This window comes from Triticum urartu, chromosome 7A, assembly GCF_056163025.1.
Source record: "Triticum urartu cultivar PI428250 chromosome 7A, HENAU_Tu73, whole genome shotgun sequence".
NCBI lineage: Eukaryota > Viridiplantae > Streptophyta > Magnoliopsida > Poales > Poaceae > Triticum > Triticum urartu.
Genome location: NC_141879.1, coordinates 732,697,151 through 732,721,960, shown reverse-complemented (window position 1 = coordinate 732,721,960; position 24,810 = coordinate 732,697,151). Strand labels below are relative to the sequence as shown.

General features: G+C 44.7%; 4 protein-coding genes and 1 pseudogene across 4 annotated transcripts; 1 reads left to right on the top strand and 4 right to left on the bottom strand.

Moving 5' to 3' along the window:
- Positions 1-862: 862 nt before the first annotated feature.
- On the top strand, positions 863-1,959 carry LOC125519494 (BTB/POZ and MATH domain-containing protein 2-like). The gene has a single exon (XM_048684290.2). The coding sequence runs from the start codon at positions 929-931 to the stop codon at positions 1,928-1,930; it is 1,002 nt and encodes a 333-aa protein (XP_048540247.1). The 5' UTR covers positions 863-928; the 3' UTR covers positions 1,931-1,959.
- A 1,772-nt stretch (positions 1,960-3,731) lies between these two features.
- Positions 3,732-4,727, bottom strand: LOC125519493 (BTB/POZ and MATH domain-containing protein 2-like). The gene has a single exon (XM_048684289.1). The coding sequence runs from the start codon at positions 4,725-4,727 to the stop codon at positions 3,732-3,734; it is 996 nt and encodes a 331-aa protein (XP_048540246.1).
- A 2,868-nt stretch (positions 4,728-7,595) lies between these two features.
- LOC125519492 (BTB/POZ and MATH domain-containing protein 1-like) lies at positions 7,596-9,838 on the bottom strand. The gene is made up of 2 exons (XM_048684288.2): positions 9,141-9,838; positions 7,596-7,944 (listed from the first exon to the last, which is right to left on the bottom strand). Exons 1-2 carry the CDS (start codon positions 9,836-9,838, stop codon positions 7,596-7,598), a joined length of 1,047 nt encoding a protein of 348 aa, XP_048540245.2.
- Positions 9,839-13,038: 3,200 nt separating this feature from the next.
- Positions 13,039-14,417, bottom strand: LOC125519491 (BTB/POZ and MATH domain-containing protein 2-like; annotated as a pseudogene).
- Positions 14,418-16,502: 2,085 nt separating this feature from the next.
- On the bottom strand, positions 16,503-18,403 carry LOC125525155 (desmethyl-deoxy-podophyllotoxin synthase). Its single transcript, XM_048690175.2, has 2 exons — positions 17,470-18,403; positions 16,503-17,392 (listed from the first exon to the last, which is right to left on the bottom strand). The coding sequence occupies exons 1-2, from the start codon at positions 18,352-18,354 to the stop codon at positions 16,748-16,750; spliced, it is 1,530 nt and encodes a 509-aa protein (XP_048546132.2). The 5' UTR covers positions 18,355-18,403; the 3' UTR covers positions 16,503-16,747.
- Positions 18,404-24,810: the final 6,407 nt, after the last annotated feature.

Genomic DNA, 24,810 nt, shown 5'->3' with positions numbered 1-24,810 from the left:
ATCTAGAAGGTTCAGGAACATGTTTTTTTCTCTCTAAATTTTCGTTTTTTCTGTTTCTTTTTTCATTTCATTATTGTTTTTATAAAAACCCATAATTTCAAATAATGTTTAACACATACAAAAAATCAGTTTTTTTTCAAAAATATATTAAAATTCCAATAACGTCTTCAAAAATTTCCAAAAAAAGTTAGGAATTTTAAAAAATATCTGGCTTTCAAATTTTTTCAAAAGTCCAAGATTAATTCATGGATGCTCATGTTTTCCAAAAGACGTTTGGAATTTCGAAATTTCATCATCTATCCATAAAACGGCCCAAAATTCGAAATTTTCTTCCGGTTTTCAAAAATCGTATGCTTTTCCAATAAAAATGTAATTTAAAATTTTGCTTACGTGTCAAAAAAACCTCGAAATTCAAATAAAAAAATATGTTTTAAAAAATTCTTTGCTTTTTTGAAAAAATTTGGAATTTGGAATTTTGTTTACGTTTTAAAAAAAATCCCGAGGGAGAGAGAGACAAGCGTGTGGACGCGCACGGAGCAGAGGTAATAAAAGACGTGCTGATCTCATCTCATCTCATGGATGAGGTTGGCTCCACCCCCACTTGATCCGCAGTCTTTCTTTCTTTTTGTTTGAAGAAAAATGGAAACGAGACTATCTTCCCACCTAGTTCTAAGGAATAAAACCACGTGATGTGGAAAGAACAGTTAAAGAATGGGATATACGACGTCATTTACGCACGGGGTAGTTATGGAAACAAATCAAGTGGCCGGACGCGCCTCCTCGGAGGCACCTGACCTGCCTGACCCTAAGGGACCGGACGCAGAACGCTCCTCATACGACGACGTGATTTGGGAAGCAGATATCTCGCTAGTGCTCCCCACGTCAAAATTCGATCTGGCTGGTACCTATCACATCAGATCCATAAATCATGTCTTCCACAGGTGAATCCATCTTCACCGGCGGCAAGCTCCTCGACGACGACGCCACCCCCATCATCAACGCCGGCGCGACCAGTGGGTACCACTATCTTGTCGTTGAAGGCCACTCGCGCTGCCGTGGATCCATCTGCTCTCGCATTTTCATCATCGGCGGCCAACATTGGTTCATCTACTACTACCCCCACGCCGACGGCGGACTCATAACACTTCAGCTTTGCCTCTTAGAGGGCAGCGTAGATCCCGTGAAGGCACAGTTCGAGTTCACTTTCGTTGAAGAAAAAGATAAGAAAGAACTGGCACGTTCACGCATCCATGGTGAAATATTTGAGTTCCGGGGCCGGTACGACCACCATAAGAAGGTTCTGAAAAGAGAGGTCTCGGAGAAGTACGTCAAGGACGACTGTTTCATCATCCGGTGCGATGTCGTGGTCGTCGGAGAACCGCCGTCCATGCAGGAGAATTTCACTGAACTTCTACTTTCTGGGTTGGGCACGGACATTGTGTTCGGGGTCGGTGGCGAGACGTTCGCCGCCCACCGGTGCGTACTTGCGGCCCGCTCTGCCGTCTTTAGGGCGTTGCTCTTCAGCCCCATGAAGGAAGGCACGCCGTCGACCACCTCTGTCGTGCAAATAGACGACATGGATGCTGCAGTATTCAAGGCGATGCTTGGGTTTATGTACGGCGACTCTCTGCCGGATGAGAATGAGGGCGTCCTTATGCAACACCTGTTCGTCGCGGCGGATAGGTATGACCTCCCGTTGCTTAGGGCAAGGTGCGAGGAGATGCTGTGCAAGCACATTGGCGTGAGCACGGCAGCAACCATTCTGGTGCTCGCCGACCAGCATGGCTGTGACAAGTTGAAGACGGCGTGCTATGGTTTCCTCGGCTGTCCCGCGAACCTGAAGGCTGTCGTGCAGACTGAAGGGTTTGAACATCTGCAGAGGAGCTGCCTCCATCTTATGAAGGACATTATCCTTAGGATGCTGCCCTAGTCTAAATAAGTAGCTCCTCTTAATACAGCCATGCCTAGCACTATTCTATATTTTGTTATCTTCTATTCTTACATATGCATGATTGCATTTCTAGTACCCACACAATGGAGGGTGCATGAATCGGTTGTTAGATAAAGTGGATTGTTAATCATATATGTTTGGATACCTAGTATACTTCCAGGCCATTTTGATTAGCTATTGGATAATCATAGAGAGATCTAACCGAGAGATTCGATTTAGTATTTTGAATTTATGATCCATCCCTTTATCTAATGTGAGCACACAGGAAAGCTATAAATCTCCCACGATTTGGCTACAATTGTGCCGCTATTGCAGATGAAAAATCTCAGGGCTAACTGCCTCTTATCTAAATCGCCAGAAATGGCATTGCTATCCCATAATTTTGCACCTGCCATGACAAGGTCCATCGACTGTAATTTTAGTCCTCGGCAAATAATCACACTTTTTTTTACAATGAGCACATCAAACTAATACAAGAGAATCCATGTTAAAATTAATTTTCTCTGTCAATTATAGTTTGCACATGACCGCAAAGTTTGCCAAGCTAGTCAGTCACTCATTCTAGAATCATACTGACATATACCCATAAAAAAAATTCTTCTTCTTTTTCGTGTTTGAAAAAGAAAAAAGAAAACAATTTTACATGTTTGATACAATCTATATTTTCGTGAAATGTATAATAATTAATTGGATTTTAGCTACCCATGGATGCATGAAGATAAACTACCTCGGGGCCAGTAGGACAAGGATCATGCCATCTCCAGCACAAAAGATGAAACCCTCCGTTACCGCGACTGCCGCGATCTTTCGGCGTGATCAATTGCTATGTTTTGTTGGAATATTAGGGAAATTCATGATTAATTTCAGTATATAACTCGTGACTAAGTAACATGCAACAATCTAGCATACTAGATGAACTGGAAAACATGCACATCAGCATTGCACATGTAACAAAAACTACTAATAGAGTCATGAACAAATCACAATTAGTACTTCACCGCAGTCGATCGTTAGCTAATCATCTCAAGCAATCCGTTAAAATAAAATTGTATAACGGTATTATCCAATGAACTTGCAGAAATGCTGGACACACGGATGTGGTTTAAGCAACCAACGAACTTACCTTTCCCCCCTAACTAATCTGGGTGGGCCTGTGTCCCCTAATTGCCAATCACAACAGCCCACATCGCCCTAGCCCTGTGAACTCATGTAAACCTTACGTTGATGTAGCATTGCTCAGCGAACTTGCGTAAGGATAAGGAACTCATACGGTCATAACTTCGGAACTACACTGTGCATGCAATGAACTAACAAACACGGCAAGAGGCAAAAACAATGTGAAAACAACTTTTCTTCTACTTTTTCTTAAATAAAAGCGATCACTCTCCCAATTTAATTAAGGAAATCACTATATGTTTGCACAAAGTTCCGAAAATGCAGCATGTAAAGAAATAGCAACATCCTGGAGGATACGAAGATCCCCTCTTGCAGGAAACTTCTATGAATCATCCGCACACATGCTACAACGTAGCCATCAACGAAGGTATGAAACTAAAGAAAGAAATTCGTTGCAAAAGCAGATGACGCCATCCATGAGTGATCGAAGGGCGTCCACCCCTGCAAAACACATAGGCTACTGTGTTCAATAGTCTTCTAGATCAAAGTCGAAGAGCCTTTATTCCCTTTTTCCTTTTCCTCCTGCAATGACAAAGGGAGTAAATAAGGCAGGTGAAAAAAATTGACGGAATATATGAAGAGCTAACACTAATATGGTGAAGTCCTACTTTGCTGGTAGAACGCCAAGGATCATGCCCTTCATAAGAGTGGGGCAGCTCCTGCACAAATCATCAAAGCCGTCCATGGCCACCACTGCCCTAAGGTTGTCCGCACACCGGAGGAACTTGCAACACGCCTTCTTCAACCCGTCACAGCCATGCTGCTCGGCAAGCCCTAGTATGGTGGTCACCGTGCTCACGTCGATGTGCTCACAAAGCTTCTTCTCACACATCGCCCTGAGTCTTGGGAGGTTGTACCTGTCTGCCGCGACGAGCAAGTGCTGCAGCATGGCCTTGAATACTGTAGCGTACATATCGTCTACATGCACAGTGGCGGCCGTGGACGTTCCTTCCTTCATGGGGCCAAAGAGAGCTGCGCTGAAGACCGTAGACCTGGCCACGAGAATACAGCTATGAGCGGCGACTGTCTCGCGGCCCACATGGAAGACCACGTCGGTGCCGTCCCCTGCCAGGAGAAAGTCGGCGAAGTTCTGATGCATGTCGGACGGCGGCACCGTGACGAAGGCGGTGTCGCATGTTGGATTTAGGACCACGACGACGCACTGGATGGTGAAACTGACGTTCTTGAGATGTTTGTCCAAGACTGCGCTCTTGATATACTTAAATGCATCAGTGCACTGGCCTCGTAGCTCTAGTATTTTGCTACCATGGATACGTGTCGGCTCTTGCTTGTCGGTCTCGTCAACGAAGCTAAACTTGATGTGCGTCTTCATGGGCCCTGTAGTGGTGTCTACTTTCTCGTCGAGAAAAACACAAAGTACTACGACGCTGTCTTTGCCCAGGTCATCGAGCGCGGGGTTATACACAATTTGCCGGCGGTAGCCTCCGACGGAGAAACAGTGAGATATGTTGGATTCGCGCATGCGCGAGTGGCCTTGGACGACAAGCAAGTGGTACCTGCTGGCGCTGGGGCAGGTAGGCGAGCTGTCAGAGCCGAGGAGCTCACCGTTGGCGATGACAGATACACCAGCGAACGACATGGTAGACTAATCTGCAACTCACTGCCAGCGATCAATGAACTTTGGGTGGCTAGTTAGCTTGACTGTAGGAGAATTACGCTAATCGCCTTTTAATAACTTTAGGGCGTAGGACTGTAGAAACGGATCGGAGGAGGTCAAGATCTTAAGTGGGCCTTTTTTTCATGGATTAAGTGGGTCTTCTTTTTCTGACGACACTGGCATGTTAAACGTGCAGGCGTGCTACAAATTAAATAGTGCATTCGTGTCCGTTTGCATTGGTTTATATAAACATATATAAACATATATAATCATCAACGCTAATGTTGCTGCTGCATGTGCGTCAATTGCACGGGCAGTTTGTTAGACTGTTAGGGCAATAAAGGGTATCAATGCCACACCTGCGGCGCAAAAAGAATCGGGTGATAGTGAATACTTTTCACTCTATGAATGAAAACCATATTCTGTCAAGTTACACATTATTGATTAGAAGAATTGAGTGTGTATAATATATTTTTGTCCGGTGGCAACGCTGGTTGTATCCACGCAATATTAACCAAATATCTATATTTCAGATAGATTTTTGTTTATTAGGTTTTAGATGTTTTTCCCATTTTGAATGTTTTCTCCTTAGGTTCTCGTATTTAGCGTGCAATGGCACATATCTTTAAGGAGTCATGATTTACTCTCTTTTAACATCTACAACTAAGAGGTTATGGGTGGTGATAGTTTCCCCTTCCCCTTCTCGTCGAGATAGTGGATCTCCAGCTCCTTATTTGTCCATTGCCCATTCTTTTGCCGTTGAGATAGTGGGGCCCTGACTACTTGGTCCGCTGCTCAAATGATAGAGAGGTCGAGGGCACCGTAGCGCCTCTATGCCAGCGTGTACATAGGGTCCACATTTGAAATTTACTAGGGGATCACATCAATGGCGAGGATGACGCTGCATGGGTGCCCGTTTGGTTGCTGGGGATTTAGAGTGTGTTTGGTTGCAGTCCTCGCACAAAGGTGCCTGGCCTGGAGGGGTCCCTCAAGGCTGCCTGGACCTTGTTTGGTTGTTGGCCTGGTATTTTCTTTGCTAGCCTGGCATGGATGGATGTATAAGGGTGATTAGCCTGGCCAACATGCGGGCACACAATTAGCCTAAGGCTGGTTGTAATAGGGAGTATCATATACTAGTATCATGCACATGATATTAGTGTGTGATACTACCTCCGTAATGCATAGTATCATAAGTTAGTATCTTAGATTGCCTTATTAATTGTCATGCATGACACAAACTAGCGGAGCATTTAATATGATACGGTATCATAATATAATACTACATCCTCTATTTTCTCAATTAATTGTGTGCCACATCATCCAAAACGTCTAGTTGACATGCATGATACTATACGTATGATACTCCCACTACAACCAGCCTAACACAGGCGATCGGGAAGGTAAGCCTGGACACATAAATCAAGGTGCCTGACGAATGCAAACAAGGGGTTGCAGTAATTAAAGAGCTCTGACGCAGCATAGTACTAGTTAAATATTTTTTCACGTCAAGGGAGGAAACCAAACGCCTTCAGCTCAGGCAGCCTGGTTAGGCAAAAATCGTTCGCCTTTCAGGCACAGGTCAGGCATCTATTTTTGCCTGGCGCCGAGACCAGGTCATGAACCAAACACGCTCTTAGCAAAGAGCATCTAGCATGCCGTGCTGGATTGGGGGAGAGCGGCGGCCGATTGCAGCAGAGAACGTGATGGGAGATGGCTAGAGGCGGCGCAAGCGTGCTTTGCGCGCGCCTGGGGTTCGGTGTGGAGGCGGCGAAACTAGGGGAGGTCTGCGGGCCTGCGACCCTAGGGCTCAGACTGTAGAGATTCCAGGTGATAGCGTCAGAATCAGGCATTAGCAGACAGGCGTGCGCGATAGAGCGGACGAAGTTTTTCTCTGGTTTTCTCCCTGATCGGGGGCCCCACAATTTTGAGGGCCCTGTTTGTCGGCCACTTTGGCCGCCATCATCGACCGGCCTGTCTTCTAGTGGCGAATTCTGTCATAAACATTCATACGATCTCGAACATTTAGTAAATCAGTACCATGCTCAAGCAACATACTACAAGATAAAACTATTAGGTAGGGAAAATGGGGAGAATAAACATGGTAACTTCCTTTTGCTGGATTTGTTGCAATATGGCATGCCTAGCAAACAAAGCCTGAAGAGAAGTGCAATTCCACATAATTCTTGTTATTTGAATAGCAGATCAAGATAAACGAGAGGAATGGCACACGCATCATTCAGAAAAAAAAAACTCCTATCATTCACAATGGAATTTGGGGGAAGATGAACATTAACACATCCAAAAGATTTTATTGTTTGCAACAAGATAAAAAACGATGTTGTAGAAAATTAGGTGTGGACAATAAAAACTAACCACTGCCTCCAGGTACATCCAAACGCCTTCTATGCAAATAACTTAATCTGGTACGTGAATGAATTCAAGTGGTAAATAATGGAAAGAATTGAATCTGCTGCATGATCAAATTGAACTGGTAAAAGAAAGAATCCAACGTTTTAGTAACTTAATAATATTTCCCTTTGTCATAAGATTAGCAAGTAAGTTTCAGAGGAATTTTTATATTCAGATTATGTCATCATGATAGCGTCGCAGCAAATCTATGGAAGTAGTGCGTCTGATTTTATATGAAATGTTTTTATGTAGACCAAATAAGGACATTTTTATATTTCACAATCAAGGGTAAAATCAAAAGATAACAAAATAGTTGTATATAAGAGCAGAGCCATTGCATTAAGATGAAATGCTTAAACAGGCGACATCACTTTTCCATGTCACAATCAAGGATACAATAATATATAGAAGAGCACGCAAATGCATCACGTTTAACTGCTCCTACATAGGCGGCAGCATGGCCAGCATCATGTCCTTCATAAGATCCGGGCAGCTCCTGTAGAGATGATCAAAGCCGTCCGTTGCCACGACGGCGCTCAGGTTCGCCGGGCAGCGGAGATATTGATAGCACGTCTGTTTCAGACCATCGCAGCGGTGCTGGTCGGCGAGCGCCAGGATGGTTGCCACCGTGCTCACGTCGATGTGCTCGCACAGATTCTTCTCGCACATCGCCTTCAGTCTCGTGATATCATATGGATCCGCCGCGACGACCAGGTGCTGCAGCAGATCGCCCTCATTCTCATCCTGTGTCGGCACTGGCAGCGAGTCGCTGTAGATGAACCCTAACACACTACACCACGGTCGTTGATTGAAGGCATTTTTTTAAGGGCACCTTGAAAACGCCTCGGATTGATCAGTTTTGGAGGCGTTTTGGGAAAGTGCCTCGGATTGATGCAGCTATGGCGGCGTTGTAGGAAACTGCCTCTGATTGATGTAGCTATGGAGGCGATTTAAGAAAGTGCCTCGGATTGATGTAGCTATGGAGGCGATTTAGGAAAGTGCCTCGGATTGATGAGCTATGAAGGCGTTTTAGAAAATTGCCTCGGAATGAAGGTGGTGATCGCAGGTGGCCGAGCTGCTGCTATGTGCATGAATGAGACTCTCGCTCGCGGGTGTCGCCATTTAATCGCAACGTCGAGGCAGCCGAACGCCGGCGCTGGAGAAGACGGTAACGTTGTTTTGGACCGTGAGACATGCCTGTGTATATATATGTTAAAAGACGTCCCTTCTTATTGGAGTACAGACAGCTACCTTGGTGTACTGGTCGGTGATCAGCCATTACACACAAGATGTGCTGTGTTCGAACAATCCGACAAGGCCCAGCGGTGTAAAATCGATGATTCATTGTCTCTGAGCAGGGAAGAAATATAGAAGTTATGGTCGCCAGTACACGTGTCGCCGGAGTTGGGAGAGAAATACGAAAAATCTGCCTCTCGTCACTTGCTGAAAACAAAATTAAACGAATTTGTTATCTCAACCTGAACAGGCGAAGCTAATGATGCATGGTTCCTGAAGATTCATATGATGGAGTAGATGTATTTTGGCGGCGGTGCTGACCAATCAGTTCGTTCGCTGCGTCTCAGCCAAAGCAGTTTTAGTCCCATACTGCTTAGGGAACAGTAGTTTGACCACCTTAAAAAGACAGGGCAATCAGGTTGCTTCAGGATAACAGCTACGAGAGAAGGAGCCTGCGCTAACGGGCCTGTCCATTTCAGCCCAAGTAATACAATGTAACAGCCCAACTGAAGGTAGTGAGAGGAGGGACTAATAAGCGCTTCACACCTCAAATAAAAAAAAGGAGACCTATAGGAAATAGATAAGCGCTTAGCTAGGCCCGATCCACTATTTACTTTTTCCCGTTGCTGGCCCTTCACGACCATTTCTAGCAATTTTCAAAGACGCCCCAGAACATATTTAAAGGCATTTTAGAGACTTTGGGAGGCATTTTAAAACGCCTTCTAATGTGAGTCGTGTTGTAGTGGCAACGCCTTGAACACCGCTGCATCCATGGCATCTATCAGCACGACGGCAGCTATGGACGACGTGCCTTCCTTCATCGGGCCGAAGAGCGCCGCCCTGAAGACTGTAGAGCGGGCCGCAAGAACGCATCGGTGGGCGGCGAACGTCTCATCACCTACACGGCAGACCACGTCGGTGCCCTCCCCTGCGAGGAGAAAGTCGGAGATGTTCCATGGCATGTCGGGCGGCGGTACTAGGATGAATGGAGACGTGTTCCACGTCGGATTTTTGACCACGATGTCGCACCGGATGGTGAAGCTGTTGTCCTTGTCCTTTAGGTGTTTCTTCAATTCCTCCCTCGTCATGAACCTGTCGTACCCGTGGTGGGAGTAGCCACGGAACTCGAATATTTTGTTGCCATGGATACGTGCGGACTCTTGCTTGGAGGTGTCATCGACGAGACTGAACTCGAACTGTGCCCCCACGGGCTCTGCAGTAGTTAACATTTCCTCGTAGAGGCAAATCTGAAGTGATAGGCCGTCGGGGTAGCAGTAGATGCACCAGCGATGGCCTCCTACTGTGAAGTAGCGAGACCTGATTAATTGCTGCGTACCCATGTGGCCTTCAACAACGAGCAAATGGTACCCGCTGGCCGCGCCGGCGTTCATGGTGGAACCGTCATGGAGCTTGCCGTTGGTGACGACCGACACACCAGAGAAGGACATGATGGACTAGTCTACAAGTGATGGATGAGCCCATGCATCCTGTGGCAGGCCAGTAAATATATACCGTAGCAGTACCAGTGAGAAATGATGGAGCGTGGCGCCTCAGATTCTCCTTCGTGTTCACACCTCCTAGCTGGACGCACGCACGTTTAATTAGTTATTAGTTATTGTTACTCAAAAAATGTTATAGGAGATCGAAAGTCTCTTCCATCGGGAGCTGCTGCGTTACGTGTCTACTCGTCTACTCCACTTTTTGGCCTTCGACTTCCGCTTCCACTTCCAACGTCGGAGATTGACTTTAACTCCTAATTAAGCGCGACGAGAAGAGATCGAGGAGAAGGAGGACGAGCCAACATCACAGACTCCACTTTTATGGCATCCCCTTTCCACTTGAAGCGTCACGCCAAGAGATCGAGAAGTCACCACGCTTTCGACAATGTCGCGCCCAATTCTCGTACAAAGTTGTGGTCGATGGCCGCAACACATGGAACTAAAGCGATGGATGGCTATTAACACGTGTCGTACAGAAATCCGATAGAAAGTATCGGAGTGAAATACATTGCAGGTGTCCTAACTTGTCCGGCATGAATCGTACAATCAGTTTGATGCCTAAATTGAAAAATACACAAAAATGGTGTTGTAACTTGCCCGGGTATTCAAATACAGTGCCTCTAGACATATGCCGACGTATCGAGTGCCCGGGTGGCATGCCAGTGTCTTGCTGGGCCACGGTTGTGGGCTTTGGTTTTTTTACAATAATGCCCCTAGACTTTAATAGATTCTCGCAAAAACGAACACCTAACAAATCGACAGCGAGATTCAAACCAGGGACTTCCTGGTTGCCTAACAAACCAGCGGACCAACTGGCCATGCGTTGTAATTGTACTAGCTAGCAATTTATATGGTCGATTCCATCTATCGTTCTACACATGTTTTCTACCAGTTTTTTTTTCAAGTACCACTTTGTTTTTTCTAGTGAAGTTTCTTTTTCTATTTCATGATACATAAATTTTCCCATATGAAAAAAAGTAAAATGATTCTCAATATACATATTTTTATTTTATATCTTTATTCTATGTTCATTATTGTGTAACTTGAAGAGATAAACATGAACTTTTTCAAAAATTTATGTGTATTTTAAAAGTTGAAAGTATACAAAAAATTATTGTGTAAATTTATATATCTTCATTCAGGACCACAAGCACGCACAGTTATTGTGTATCTTCATTGTATTTTTAAAATATGAAATTATAAAAATTTTACAATATTGTATTTTTGAAAACTACTCAACATGTATTAAACATTATGGTGTAACAATAATAAATTCTAGAAATTTACAAACATGTTAATCGTGTTTGTAGAAATCTAAGAATAATTTTCTAATACAAGTTCAACACATTCTAAAAATACGATAAGAATTTTCTAAAATAATCTGAAAATGAACTTGAACGTGTACTTCAAAACAAATGCTCACCGTGTTTTTAATATATGCTCAACTTTTTAATCCACATAAATTTTAGAAAAAGTTCATATTTGTCTTTTCAAAGTACACAATAATTACAATAGAATAAAGATATAAAATAAACAGTAATTTCATATTGATAATCATTTTATTCTTTTCATATGGAAAAACTTATGTATCATTAAAACTAAACAGAAAGTTCACTCAAAGAAAATTAGAAAATAACTATATAAACTGCTTGCTGGTAGTTAAACGCAAACCAAAGGTGGCCATGTGGTCCGCTTAATTGTCAGGCTATGAGAAGATCCCTGGTTCAAATTCCCTCCACCCTAGCTTCGTGGGTATTTTTTGAGGCAATTAATTAAAGTCCAGGGGTGTTTCCATACAAAAGCAGCACGAACAGCTCACAGAGCATGTCCTGCGCCTGCACCCACTGTCATGTTGCCCAAGGACACGCTGGAATGCCACAAAGGCACTCGATAAGGTGAAATACGTGCAGAGGCACTGTATTTGAATGTCCGAACAAGTTATGACACCAATATTTTTGTTTCTATCTTTCATGTTTGGGCCCCAAACTAACCGTGTCAGACAAGTTAGGGCAGCTGCAGTATATTTAACTCAAAGTATCATAAGCGGTGCTCAAACTCAATAGATAGGTCACAAGGGCATGCTGCAAGATCACATGTTAGAATCAAGCACACGAGGCGGTAGCACAGGCGGTCGTTGTCTATAGGAAATTGTGTACATATACTCTCCTCATCTATACCACACACATTATACAAAAAGAGGAATGATGATTTACTCCCTCGTGGTCTAGGTTTCTAGGCTGTTCATCCTCTTGGTTTTGGCATCGACGATGATGACGATTAATAAAGATTCTTTGAATCCTTCCCTGATGAGGCCATTGGTCCTATGGTTGGGATGGGTTTGAAAACCAGCTGTCCAAGCAAGGGTGGTGTGGCGGCGGCATCCTCGTAGTGAAAATTATCAAAAATCCGTTGAACATTTTAGTAATGTACGACGAACATTTTTAATAACATGAACATATTTGAAATAAAATATGAACATAGGCATTGAACAATTTTTTAATACGCATTGAACATTTTTTAAAATATGTTGGATAATTCTCGAATACACATTGAAAATTTTGTGTTGTGATATGCACAGTACAAATTCAAACAACACAGTGAAAATTTGTATATTCGCTGAACAATTTCTAATACACGCAATGAACATTGCATAAGACACGAAACAGGAAATAAAAAGAAAGAAAAGGAAAAAAAGGAAAAAAGGAAAGAAAATATATGGAAACCGAAACAAAACAAGAGAAAAAGTAACAGAAAATAAATGAGCCGCGTGGAGATCATGGGCCGGACCAAACTGTGTCGTCGGCAGCTCAAGCTGCTTCAGGCGGCTATTACTAATGTTTTTGCAAACAGGCACCTGAAGCGCCTGCGATGGGCCGGCCTGCGATGAGATGAATCACCAGCTTAATGTTTTTTTTCTGTATGATTATTTCCATGATGTCCCTACTGATCAGACTGCAGACTGGTGCTATGTTCCCCAGTGTTTTTTTGTTGGCACTGTTGATTGCTAAGCTTCAATCTTTTTTATTGCAGATTACTACATCAATATGGCTGCATCGTAACAACACGATGGAAGTATTTCTGGATATTGCAATTCACCAGCGGAGTTAACGAAATACAGAATAAATAGCCATTGCATCAAAGATGAGCTACTACTTAGACGGCAGCATGGCAAGGACGATGCACTTCATAACGGAGGGACAGCTTCTGCAGAGATGATCGAAGTCCCACGAGTTCTGCAGACCGTCGCAGCCATGCTTCTCGGCGAGGGCCAAGATAGTTTTCGCCGTGTCCATGCCGATGTGCGCACACAGTTTGTTCGCGCACATCAACTTAAGCCTCCGGAGATCATACCTGTCTGCCGCGACAAGCAGGTGCTGCACCAGGACGCCCTCATACTTCACCACCGACGGCATGGTCAGCAAGTCGCCGTAGATGAACCCGAGCATCGCCTCGAACACCGCCGCGTCCATGTCCTCTATCTGCACGTCAGAGGCAGTCGAGGACGGGCCTTCCTTCTTTGGGCCGAAGACCAATGATCTGAACACACTAGAGCGGGCCGCCAGGACGCACCGATGAGCGGCGAACGTCGCACCACGGACACGAAAAACAACGTCAGTGCCCTCTCGGGATTGGAGAAGGCTGCTGAAGTTTTGTTGCATGTCGGATGGAGGCACCGCCATGAACGAAGAAGCGATGGTTTTTATCACATCCCCGGGGCCACCCAGACGTCACACCGGAAGGTGAAACTGTCACCCCTGATATTGTCATTGATGAACTGTCTTTTGACGAACTTTTCACAGCCTCCGTCCCGGCCTCGGAACTCATGTATTTTGCGTCGATGGATACGTGCCGCCGGCGTGAACGACACATGCCTCTCAGTCTCGTCAACTAAACTAAACTCACAGTGCGCTTTTACTGGATTTGAAGTGGCATCCTCGGCGAGGAAAAGACGAAATGATATGCATTCGTCAATGGCATCGCGATTGTAGGCGATGCACCAGCAATGGCCTCCGATGGTAAAGTGGCGAGACTCGACGGGTTTTGCATTGGCATAGGGAAAGAACGAGAATGCTTCGACGACGAGCAAGTGGTACCCGCTGTCGGTGTCGTGGACATTGGTGGGGACGGTGGGAAGGACCCATGAGGTCAGCCTATATCGCAGTAGATGACCGATTCACCCGCGAAGAACATGATGGATTGATGAATCTGCAACAGCTGAATGCAAGTGGTGTCGCACACCAGTGAATATATAGCACCGAGAAGATGATGGAGCGAAACGCCTGGCTTCTCCTCGCGCCTGTTCATACTACGAACCCACGCGTTTAATTATTTCGGGAGATCGAGAGTCAATCGCTTCGGGAGCTGCTGCATGCACCATTATGATTTCGACTTCCACTTCCAAGGACAACGATCCAGTTTAATTATTTATTAAAAAGGGCCGGTGCATCATAAGGGTCACTCCGCAGTGGCCCAAAAAGAAAAGCAAGAGATTTCGCTGTGCCGATCCACTCCTCACGTACGCGTCCATCATCCATCGATCGAATTTTTTTTTGGGGATCCATCGATCCATTCTTTAGATGCGTTACACATACGAAGCCAGCCTACTCCCTCCTTCCATCTATATAGGGTCTAATGCGTTTTTCAAGGTCAACTTTGACTAAATGTTAGAGTAATAATATATGACATGCAAGTTACATAAAGCATACCGTTAAATTCGTACTCCCTCCTTCCATCTATATAGGGCCTAATGCGTTTTTCAAGACGGCCTTTGACTATTGACAAGATTAATAGTACATGACATGCATAATGTGAAAATTATATCATTGAAATCTCCTTTCACATACGAATTTGACGACATGCTTTGTGTAAGTTGCATGTCATATATTGTTGCTCTAACATTTGGTCAAAATTAGCCTCGAAAAACGCATTAGGCCCTATATAGATGGAATGAGGGAGTATGTGAAAGGAGATTCCAATTATATAATTTTCACATTATACATCTTATGTATTATTAATCTTATCAATAGTCAAACATTGTCTTAAAAATGCATTAGGCCCTATATAGATGGAAGGAGGGAGTATACCATATGCGTCGCCGCCGCGTAAACAGGTGGCAGCACTAGTGCCCCGGCGCATTTTTTACGGTTATAACTTTACTTAGAATATCCACAATGAGAGTAACATATAACATCACACTTATTTAGACAAAATAGATAATGTGGCATGTAATTAATGAAGAAAGAGAGGCATGTGGTAACATAGCTAGTTACAATAACATCATACATATCAAGAAAAAAGATGAGTCTACAACCTAATAAATGAAGTGATGCATGACACAACACATATGTTACTACCCACTGTGGAGGTATATTAACATAGACTACTAACATATGCATGTTACTACTCTAAGTTACTCCCCACTGTGACTAGTCTTAAGGTGTATTTTGCTATGAAACTGGTCACCAATGCTCAAGTGGTTGATTATTAATTGCGTTTACTGGGTTTCGAACCCTGAACCTCTTCGTTTCAAGGTTATGCACCTAACCGGTTCACCCATTAGTCTGAACTGACGGAGTAAGGTGGGCAATATATTTCAACACTCATCCTCAAGTCTAGACTATTTTATTCCTTAGACGTGGGTTTGATGTAGTTCAATAAAAAATCATTTTTATAATACTGTGTTGGCAGGGTATTAAACTCAAAACCTCTCTGCTTTAATACCATATTGAAGTCATGCTCCATCCAACTCATCCAAAGGTCCGAACCATGGCAGAGGGCTGGACATTATACTCCAACACATATTTAAGGTAATTTCCAGATTTTTAGCCATTTATTACTTTTATTTGGGCAGTTTATTATGTTCTATTAGTACGTTTTATTCAATTAGTATCTTGTAGGTTACTGAACCTTGTTGTCCGACAATGTATGTTGGAATTTGGAAATGTGAGACATTCTTTCAAATAATTATGTCCCTTGTTTTATCAATATTGTAAGCATTTTGATGGCTAAATTGTTGGAATTATGTGTCCTGCAACTATATTCAAATTACTTAGAATTATTAATATTCGGAATACCTCATATGGAATTATACATGTATTTATACATGGAATTGCTTTACATGTTTAGCATGGAGTTGTTACTTGTTGGAATGTACTTAAGTAATATATGCTTAAGGAAGCTGGTCGATTATCAGTGGAATACAATATACTATTTATATTGGAAAGACTATCCGGGTACACTAATGATTGGAAGGAGCTAGATCGTACAGTTAGATTACATCCCTAATGTTGATCTACGTAATTAGAGGAATTTACACTGTGTTATGACGCGTTGCTCACAAGCGCGTGCTCCGGGGACACAACGGGTAGAATCCGTTAACAGACAAATTTGATCGTGGTTGGTAATTTGATCTGGACTCTATCCGGAAAACTAGTTGAAAAGACTAGGAATCTTATCTGTATAAGAGATGAACTCTTTGGAAAGGCAGTATAAGAAGGTCCCTACCCCCTAGCCTCAGATATGCGAATTGTGAGCGGCACCACGGATAAGCGCAGAGGAATTAGGGGGTAGACCGCAAACCCTAAATTTCTAACATAAATTTTGTGTTTACAAATCACCTTCAATTATATTATATTCAATAATGTATGCTACAAGTAATGAAATACATCTTTATGCAATGCATCGTTGCATAAAAAATGTATGCCTTGTTAGAGTGGTGCATTGGGTAACGACATTTGCTACAGCTCAGCCCCTGCCTATATGTACTCCCACAAGGCTCAAGCAGTAAACACATCAGTTTCACCAATCTCCCCTCTATTACTTCTACGCTTAGTACGTACATGTACACTCAGAAGGGTCTTAAAGAGGTGGAGAGGTTGGCAGTGGCACGCGAAGCGAAGGGCGCAGCAGGAGGTTGGCCTTCCGCCGAGCGGTGACACCGAATTGCTCTGTCATGTCGAACTCGGCCGGGTTTGAGATGTTCGGCGCCTCCCAGTCAAAGTGGAGCAGCATGCTAGCAAGCGGGAGCTCCACGCTGGCGAGGCCGAACGCCATCCCGGGGCACATTCTCCGCCCAGCGCCGAACGGCAGCAGCTCGAAATCTGTCCCCCTAAAGTCCACGTCAACCCCAGCGCCAGACTCGAAGCGCTCCGGCCGGAACTCGGCCGCGTCGGGCCCCCAGGATTGCTCATCGCGGCCTAGTGCCCAGGTATTGACGATCACCTGCGTGCCCTTGAGCACGTCGTAGCCCAGAACTTTGCATGGTTCCCGGCACTCGCGCGGGAGCATCAGCGGCAGCGGCGGGTGCAGACGGAACGTCTCCCGGATGACCAGGCGCATGTATGGGAGCTCGCCGAGCTTGCCCTCGTCGACCGTGCCATCACCCTCGAAGGCTCGCCGTACCTCCGCCGTCGCCTTCACCATCGCTGCTGGGTTCTTCATCAGCTCCGCCATCACCCATTCTAGTGTCGTCGCCGACGTCTCGCTCCCGGCGCTGAAGATGTCCTGCGCGCAGGTCAAATCAATATTGATAAGGAGGGGTTAGAAGACACGGCGATATACAATTTGGATCGGATGCTCACAAAGATGACGCCTTCGACGGCAACCATGTCGATGACACCGTCTTTGTGTATTTTGAGGAGCACGTCCAGCACGTCCTCCTCGCCGCCCTGGCCCTCCTCCCTCCTCTCTAGATGCTCGTGGATGATGCCCTTGATGATCCCGAACACGCTGGCATGGATCTCCTCGGCACGGCGTAGGGCGTTGCTGAGCCGTCCGGCAAGCCACGATGACGGCCACAGGTCCGCCGTGTTAAGCCCGGTGGCAAGGCGGACTATTCTGTCAAGCTCACGCAGGAACAGGTCCCGCTGCTTGGAGTCGCACCGGTTGCCCATGACGGCGCGGAACGTGCCGTCGGAGATGAGCGCGGACAGCAGCGCGCGCAACTCCACCACGGGACCGGCGGACTGGATGGCGCGCAGCATGGTGGCGACCTCCTCCTCGCGGATGGCTCGGAAGGAGCGCACGCGTCCCGCCGTAAGGACCTCCGTGACGGCGATCTTGCGGAGCTGGCGCCAGTAGTCACCGTAGGGCGCGAAGATCATGTCCCGGCCGCCGTAGGTGAGGACGCCCATGGTAGCTGTGAGCCGCCGCGTCGCGAACGCCAGGTCCTGGTTCTTGAGTACCTCGCGTGCCGCGTCTGGCGACGACAGCACCAGTGTGGGCATTGAGCCGAGCCGGAGCAGCATGACTGGCCCGTGGCGCCGCGCCAGGTCGCGCATGGCGCGGTGCGGGAGTTGCCTCACGAGGTGGTGCAAGCTTCCGATGATCGGCAGCTGCCATGGCCCCGGCGGGAGCTGCAGGCCGTTGTTTGCCGCCTTCCTGCGCCTAAGTGCAAGCGCCAGTGACGCAAGGACGAGAGCCCAGCCGAGGTAGACGGAGTAGTAGTGGGAGATGCTGTCCTCCATTTGTATGTGCTCTAAGAACGTCGCATGCCTGAGATTCCAAACTTTTTCGACCATATATATATATAGACTTCTCCGGGAGTATCTATGTGGAGGTAGGGGGAAAGGTCGATCACATCCTAGAAAATATCTCAATTCTGCTTCGCCATCGATAAGATCGATCATACGTGTTTTGCCAAAATTAAGTTTACACGGACCTCAAAGGGCATACATCCTCCTCCATACAAACAGTGTACTACATACTTGGTCTGTCCCAAAATAAGTGTATCTCAATTTTAATATATTTTATATTAAAAACTAGTAGTAGAAAGAGACATTTGGGACGAAGAGAGTATTAGACGCCACCGGCGCTCGGCTGCACCACTAATTCCAGCTCCGAGCCGTAAATTTCCGTACCGTCCAAAAAGATTTCCAAATCATATGGTGTCGATCGAAGACAGCCTTGCATGCATGCATCATCGAGCTCGGCGTACATGTAACGGTCGTGATCGACTACATCGACCGGTATGTATATATCAACATAATTAATGGAAGCAAGTTGCGTGTCTCCCCGGCACAGAAGATTCCATAAGCTGCCTACACACAAATATATCCCTGTCCATTAACTGCGTACATGTAATTTCTTGGTCATGTGCGTGCATATGATTTGACAAAAAGAAGTATGTGGAATTTCAATCTTTCTTTCTTTCTTTCTTGAGTTGGAAATTTCCATCTTTCGAGAGCTGTTAATGAATAGATTGTTGAATCTTTCCAATCTGCTTTCATGTAATCACCAAGAGGGCATGGTCTTGAAGTTGGATTACGAAAAGCCCTATGACAAGGTCAATCTTGATATTTTGACTAGATCATGATTGGCGCGCGTTGCTGAGCCCGTCTATTTTTCCAGTATTTTTACAAATATATAGACCTGGAAGAAATAAATTCCTATTTTCAGTGAAAGAACTTCTCAACCATCATGTAGGCGAACCAACTATTGATCATTTTTGGTAACTGTCATCTTCTATAATTTCCATGTCATGTTGGCCATTCTCTTTTTCTAGATGATATTGGCCATTCTCTTGGTTTCATGTCTACCAAGATCTTTGTAGCATCTCATAAATTTGATCATAAGTCTACAACCTAGCATTTATGACAACCAATATGCCAAAAGGTGACCATGGAAGGAAAATGAAGCCAAATGGCATTCCATGACACTGACTACTGTACTAATCTTGACAAAACTTCTCTGCAAGATACAGTAAAATAACATCCTTACAAAGTCATATTTTCCCTCAGTTACATATATGTAAGGAGATAAGCAATACAATTAGAGGATGGAATATCTGATACTACTAATGCATTAGTCAATGGGCCTGTGGAAAGCTTCCCAGGGCTCTCAGTGGATGGATTAGCTCTTCCAACCATTGGTGCGCTTGATACTCTCAATGCTTGAATCCTGTATATTTGTATAGAAAATAAAAACAGAAATAATACATATATTGAACCAAAACGCAACAATGACCTTTCTATTCTGATCAATAAAAAAATGAAAATTTAGTATAAACAACAATAGTTAAAAACACCGCAAAAATACTACTTTCTCCGTTCACAAATATAAGATGTTTTAGATATTTCAATATGGACTACATATGGACTGAAATGAGTGAACAGACACTCTAAACTTGTTTATGTATATCTGATTCAACAAAAAAAAGTTAGAAGATCTTATATTTGTGAACGGATGGAGTATTTAGTGAGTTGTCTGGCTGCACTTGTTCGCAGCTGCACCAGTCTCCCATCGAATCTGATGAACGGAAAGATGAACATATGCGAGGACAAAACTGGACTAAACTAAAGATGCAACACAAAGGGTGTTGGAAATATGCCCTAGAGGCAATAATAAATTAGTTATTATTATATTTCCTTGTTCATGATAATCGTTTATTATCCATGCTATAATTGTATTGATAGGAAACTCAGATACATGTGTGGATACATAGACAACACCATGTCCCTAGTGAGCCTCTAGTTGACTAGCTCGTTGATCAATAGATGGTTACGGTTTCCTAACCATGGACATTGGATGTCGTTGATAACGGGATCACATCATTAGGAGAATGATGTGATGGACAAGACCTAATCCTAAGCATAGCACTAGATCGTGTAGTTCATATGCTATAGCTTTTCTAATGTCAAGTATCCTTTCCTTAGACCATGAGATTGTGCAACTCCCGGATACCGTAGGAATGCTTTGGGTGTATCAAACGTCACAACGTAACTGGGTGACTATAAAGGTGCATTACAGGTATCTCCGAAAGTGTCTGTTGGGTTGGCACGAATCGAGACTGGGATTTGTCACTCCGTGTAAGCGGAGAGGTATCTCTGGGCCCACTCGGTAGGACATCATCATATGCGCAATGTGACCAAGGAGTTGATCACGGGATGATGTGTTACGGAACGAGTAAAGAGACTTGCCGGTAACGAGATTGAACTAGGTATTGGATACCGACGATCGAATCTCGGGCAAGTTACATACCGATAGACAAAAGGAATTGAATACGAGATTGATTAAGTCCTTGACATCGTGGTTCATCCGATGAGATCATCGTGGAACATGTGGGAGCCATCATGGGTATCCAGATCCCGCTGTTGGTTATTGACCGGAGAACGTCTCGGTCATGTCTGCATGTCTCCCGAACCCGTAGGGTCTACACACTTAAGGTTCGGTGACGCTAGGGTTATGGAGATATTAGTATGCGGTAACCCGAAAGTTGTTCGGAGTCCCGGATGAGATCCCGGACGTCACGAGGAGTTCCGGAATGGTCCGGAGGTAAAGATTTATATATAGGAAGTCCTGTTTCGGCCATCGGGACAAGTTTCGGGGTCATCGGTATTGTACCGGGACCACCGGAAGGGTCCCGGGGGTCCACCGGGTGGGGCCACCTGCCCCGGGGGGCCACATGGGCTGTAGGGGGTGTGCCTTGGCCTATATGGGCCAAGGGCACCAGCCCCAAGAGGCCCATGCGCCAAGAGATGGGAAAAAGAGTAAAAGGGGAAGGCACCTCCGAGGTGCCTTGGGGAGGATGGACTCCTCCCCACCCTTGGCCGCACCCTTCCTTGGAGGAAGGGGCAAGGGCTGCGCCTCCCCCTCTCCCTTGGCCCTATATATAGTGGGGAAAAAGGAGGAGCAAACCAATCTAAGGCCCGGCGCCTCCCTCTCCCTCCCGTGACACATCTCCCTCCTCCCGCAGCGCTTAGCGAAGCCCTGTTGGAATCCCGCTACTTCCACCACGCCGTCGTGCTGCTGGATCTCCATCAACCTCTCCCTCTCTCCTTGCTGGATCAAGGCATGGGAGACGTCATCGGGCTGTACGTGTGTTGAACGCGGAGGTGCCGTGCGTTCGGCACTTGATCATCGGTGATTTGAATCACGACGAGTACGACTCCATCGACCCCGTTCACTTGAACGCTTCCGCTTAGCGATCTACAAGGGTATGTAGATGCACTCTCCTTCCCCTTGTTGCTAGTCTCTCCATAGATAGATCTTGGTGACACGTAGGAAAATTTTGAATTTCTGCTACGTTCCCCAACAGTGGCATCATGAGCTAGGTCTATTGCGTAGATTCTATGCACGAGTAGAACACAAAGTAGTTGTGGGCGTTGATTTTGTTCAATATGCTTGCCGTTACTAGTCTTATCTTGATTCGGCGGCATCGTGGGATGAAGCGGTCCGGACCAACCTTACACGTACTCTTACGTGAGACCGGTTCCACCGACAAACATGCACTAGTTGCATAAGGTGGCTGGCGGGTGTCTGTCTCTCCCACTTTAGTCGGATCGGATTCGATGAACAGGGTCCTTATGAAGGGTAAATAGCAATTGGCATATCACGTTGTGGTCTTTGCGTAGGTAAGAAACGTTCTTGCTAGAAACCCATAGCAGCCACGTAAAACATGCAAACAACAATTAGAGGACGTCTAACTTGTTTTTGCAGGGTATGCTATGTGATATGGCCAAAAGGATGTGATGAATGTTATATGTAATGTATGAGATTGATCATGTTCTTGTCAAGGGAATCACGACTTGCATGTCGATGACGAGACAACTTCAAGAAGACACAATGATGGAGATCATGATGATGGAGATCATGGTGTCATGCCGGTGACTAGATGATCATGGAGCCCCAAGATGGAGATCAAAGGAGCTATATGATATTGGCCATATCATGTCACTACTATTTGATTGCATATGATGTTTATCATGTTATGCATCTTGTTTACTTAGTACGACGGTAGTAAATAAGATGATCCCTCATTAAAATTTCAAGAAGTGTTCTCCCCTAACTGTGCACCGTTGCTACAGTTCGTCGCTTCGAAGCATCACGTGTTAATCGGGTGTGATAGATCCTTTCGTTCACATACAACGGGTGTAAGCAAGATTTACACATGCAAAAACACTTAGGGTTAACTTGACGAGCCTAGCATGTGAAGACATGGCCTCGGAACACAGAGACCGAAAGGTCGAGCATGAGTCGTATGGTAGATACGATCAACATGATGATGTTCACCGAGGTTGACTAGTCCGTCTCACGTGATGATCGGACACTGCCTAGTTGACTCGGATCATGTAATCGCTTAGATGACTAGAGGGATGTCTATCTGAGTGGGAGTTCATAAGATGAACTTAATTATCCTGAACATAGTCAAAAGATCTTTGCAAATTATGTCGTAGCTCGCGCTATAGTTCTACTGTTTAGATATGTTCCTAGAGAAAAATTTAGTTGAAAGTTGATAGTAGCAATTATGCGGACTAGGTCCATAAACTGAGGATTGTCCTCATTGCTTCTTAGAAGGCTTATGTCCTTAATGCACCGCTCAGTGTGCTGAACCTCGAACGTTGTCTGTGGATGTTGCGAACATCTGACATACACGTTTTGATAACTACATGATAGTTCAGTTAAACGGTATAGAGTTGCGGCACCAAAGACGTTTTGAAACGTCACGAAACATATGAGATGTTTTGAGGGCTGAAATTTGGATTTCAGGCTCGTGCCCACGTCAAGAGGTATAAGACCTCCGACGATTTTCTTAGCCTGTAAACTAAGGAGAAAAGCTCAATTGTTGAGCTTGTGCTCAGATTGTCTGAGTACAACAATCGCTTGAATCAAGTGGGAGTTAATCTTCCAGATGAGATAGTGATGTTTCTCCGAAGTCATTACCACCAAGCTGCTTGAGCTTCGTGATGAACTATGATATATCAGGGACATATATGATGATCCTTGAGATATCCGCGATGTTTGACACCACGAAAGTAGAAATCAAGAAGGAGCATCAATTGTTGATGGTTGGTGAAACCACTAGTTTCAAGAAGGGCAAGGGAACAAAGGGATACTTCATAAAACGGCAATTCAACTGCTGCTCTAGTGAAGAAACCCAAGGTTGAACCCAAACCCGAGACTGAGTGCTTCTGTAATAAGGGGAACAGCCACTGGAGCAGAATTACCCTAGATACTTGGTAGATGAGAAGGCTGGCAAGGTTGATAGAAGTATATTGGATATACATTATGTTGATGTGTACTTTACTAGTACTCCTAGTAGCACCAGGGTATTGGATACCGGTTCAGTTGCTAAGTGTTAGTAACTCGAAATAAAAGCTACGGAATAAACGGGGACTAGCTAAAGGTGAGCTGACGATATGTGTTGGAAGTGTTTCCAATGTTGATATGATCAAGCATCGCACGCTCCCTCTACCATCGAGATTGGTGTTTGTGTTGAGCATAGACATGATTGGATTATGTCTATCACAATACGGTTATTTATTTAAGGAGAATAATGGTTACTCTATTTATTTGAATAATACCTTCAATGGTCTTACACCTAAAATGAATGGTTTATTGAATCTCGATCGTAGTGATACACATGTTCATGCCAAAAGATAGTAATGATAGTACCACCTACTTGTGGCACTGCCACGTAAGTCATATCGGTATAAAACGCATGAAGAAGCTCCATGTTGATGGATCTTTGGGCTCACTCATTTTTGAAAAGTTTGGGACATGCGAACCATGTCTATTGGTATATATGCATGAAGAAACTCCATGCAAATGGACCGTTTTGTACTCTCTTGATTTTGAATCACTTGAGACATGCAAATCATACCACATGGGCAAGATGACTGAAAGCCTCGTTTTCAGTAAAATGGAACAAGAAAGCAACTTGTTGGAAGTAATACATTTTTGATGTGTGCGGTCCAATGAGTGCTGAGGTATGTAGTGGATATCGTTATGTTCTTACTTCGCAGATGATTTGAGTAGATGTTGAGTATATTTACTTGATGAATCACGGGTCTGAATTATTGAAAGGTTCAAGTAATTTCAGTGTGAAGTTGAAAGATCGTCGTGACAAGAGGATAAAAGATCTATGATATGATCATAGAGATGAATATCTGAATTACGAGTTTGGCACAGAATTAAGACATTGT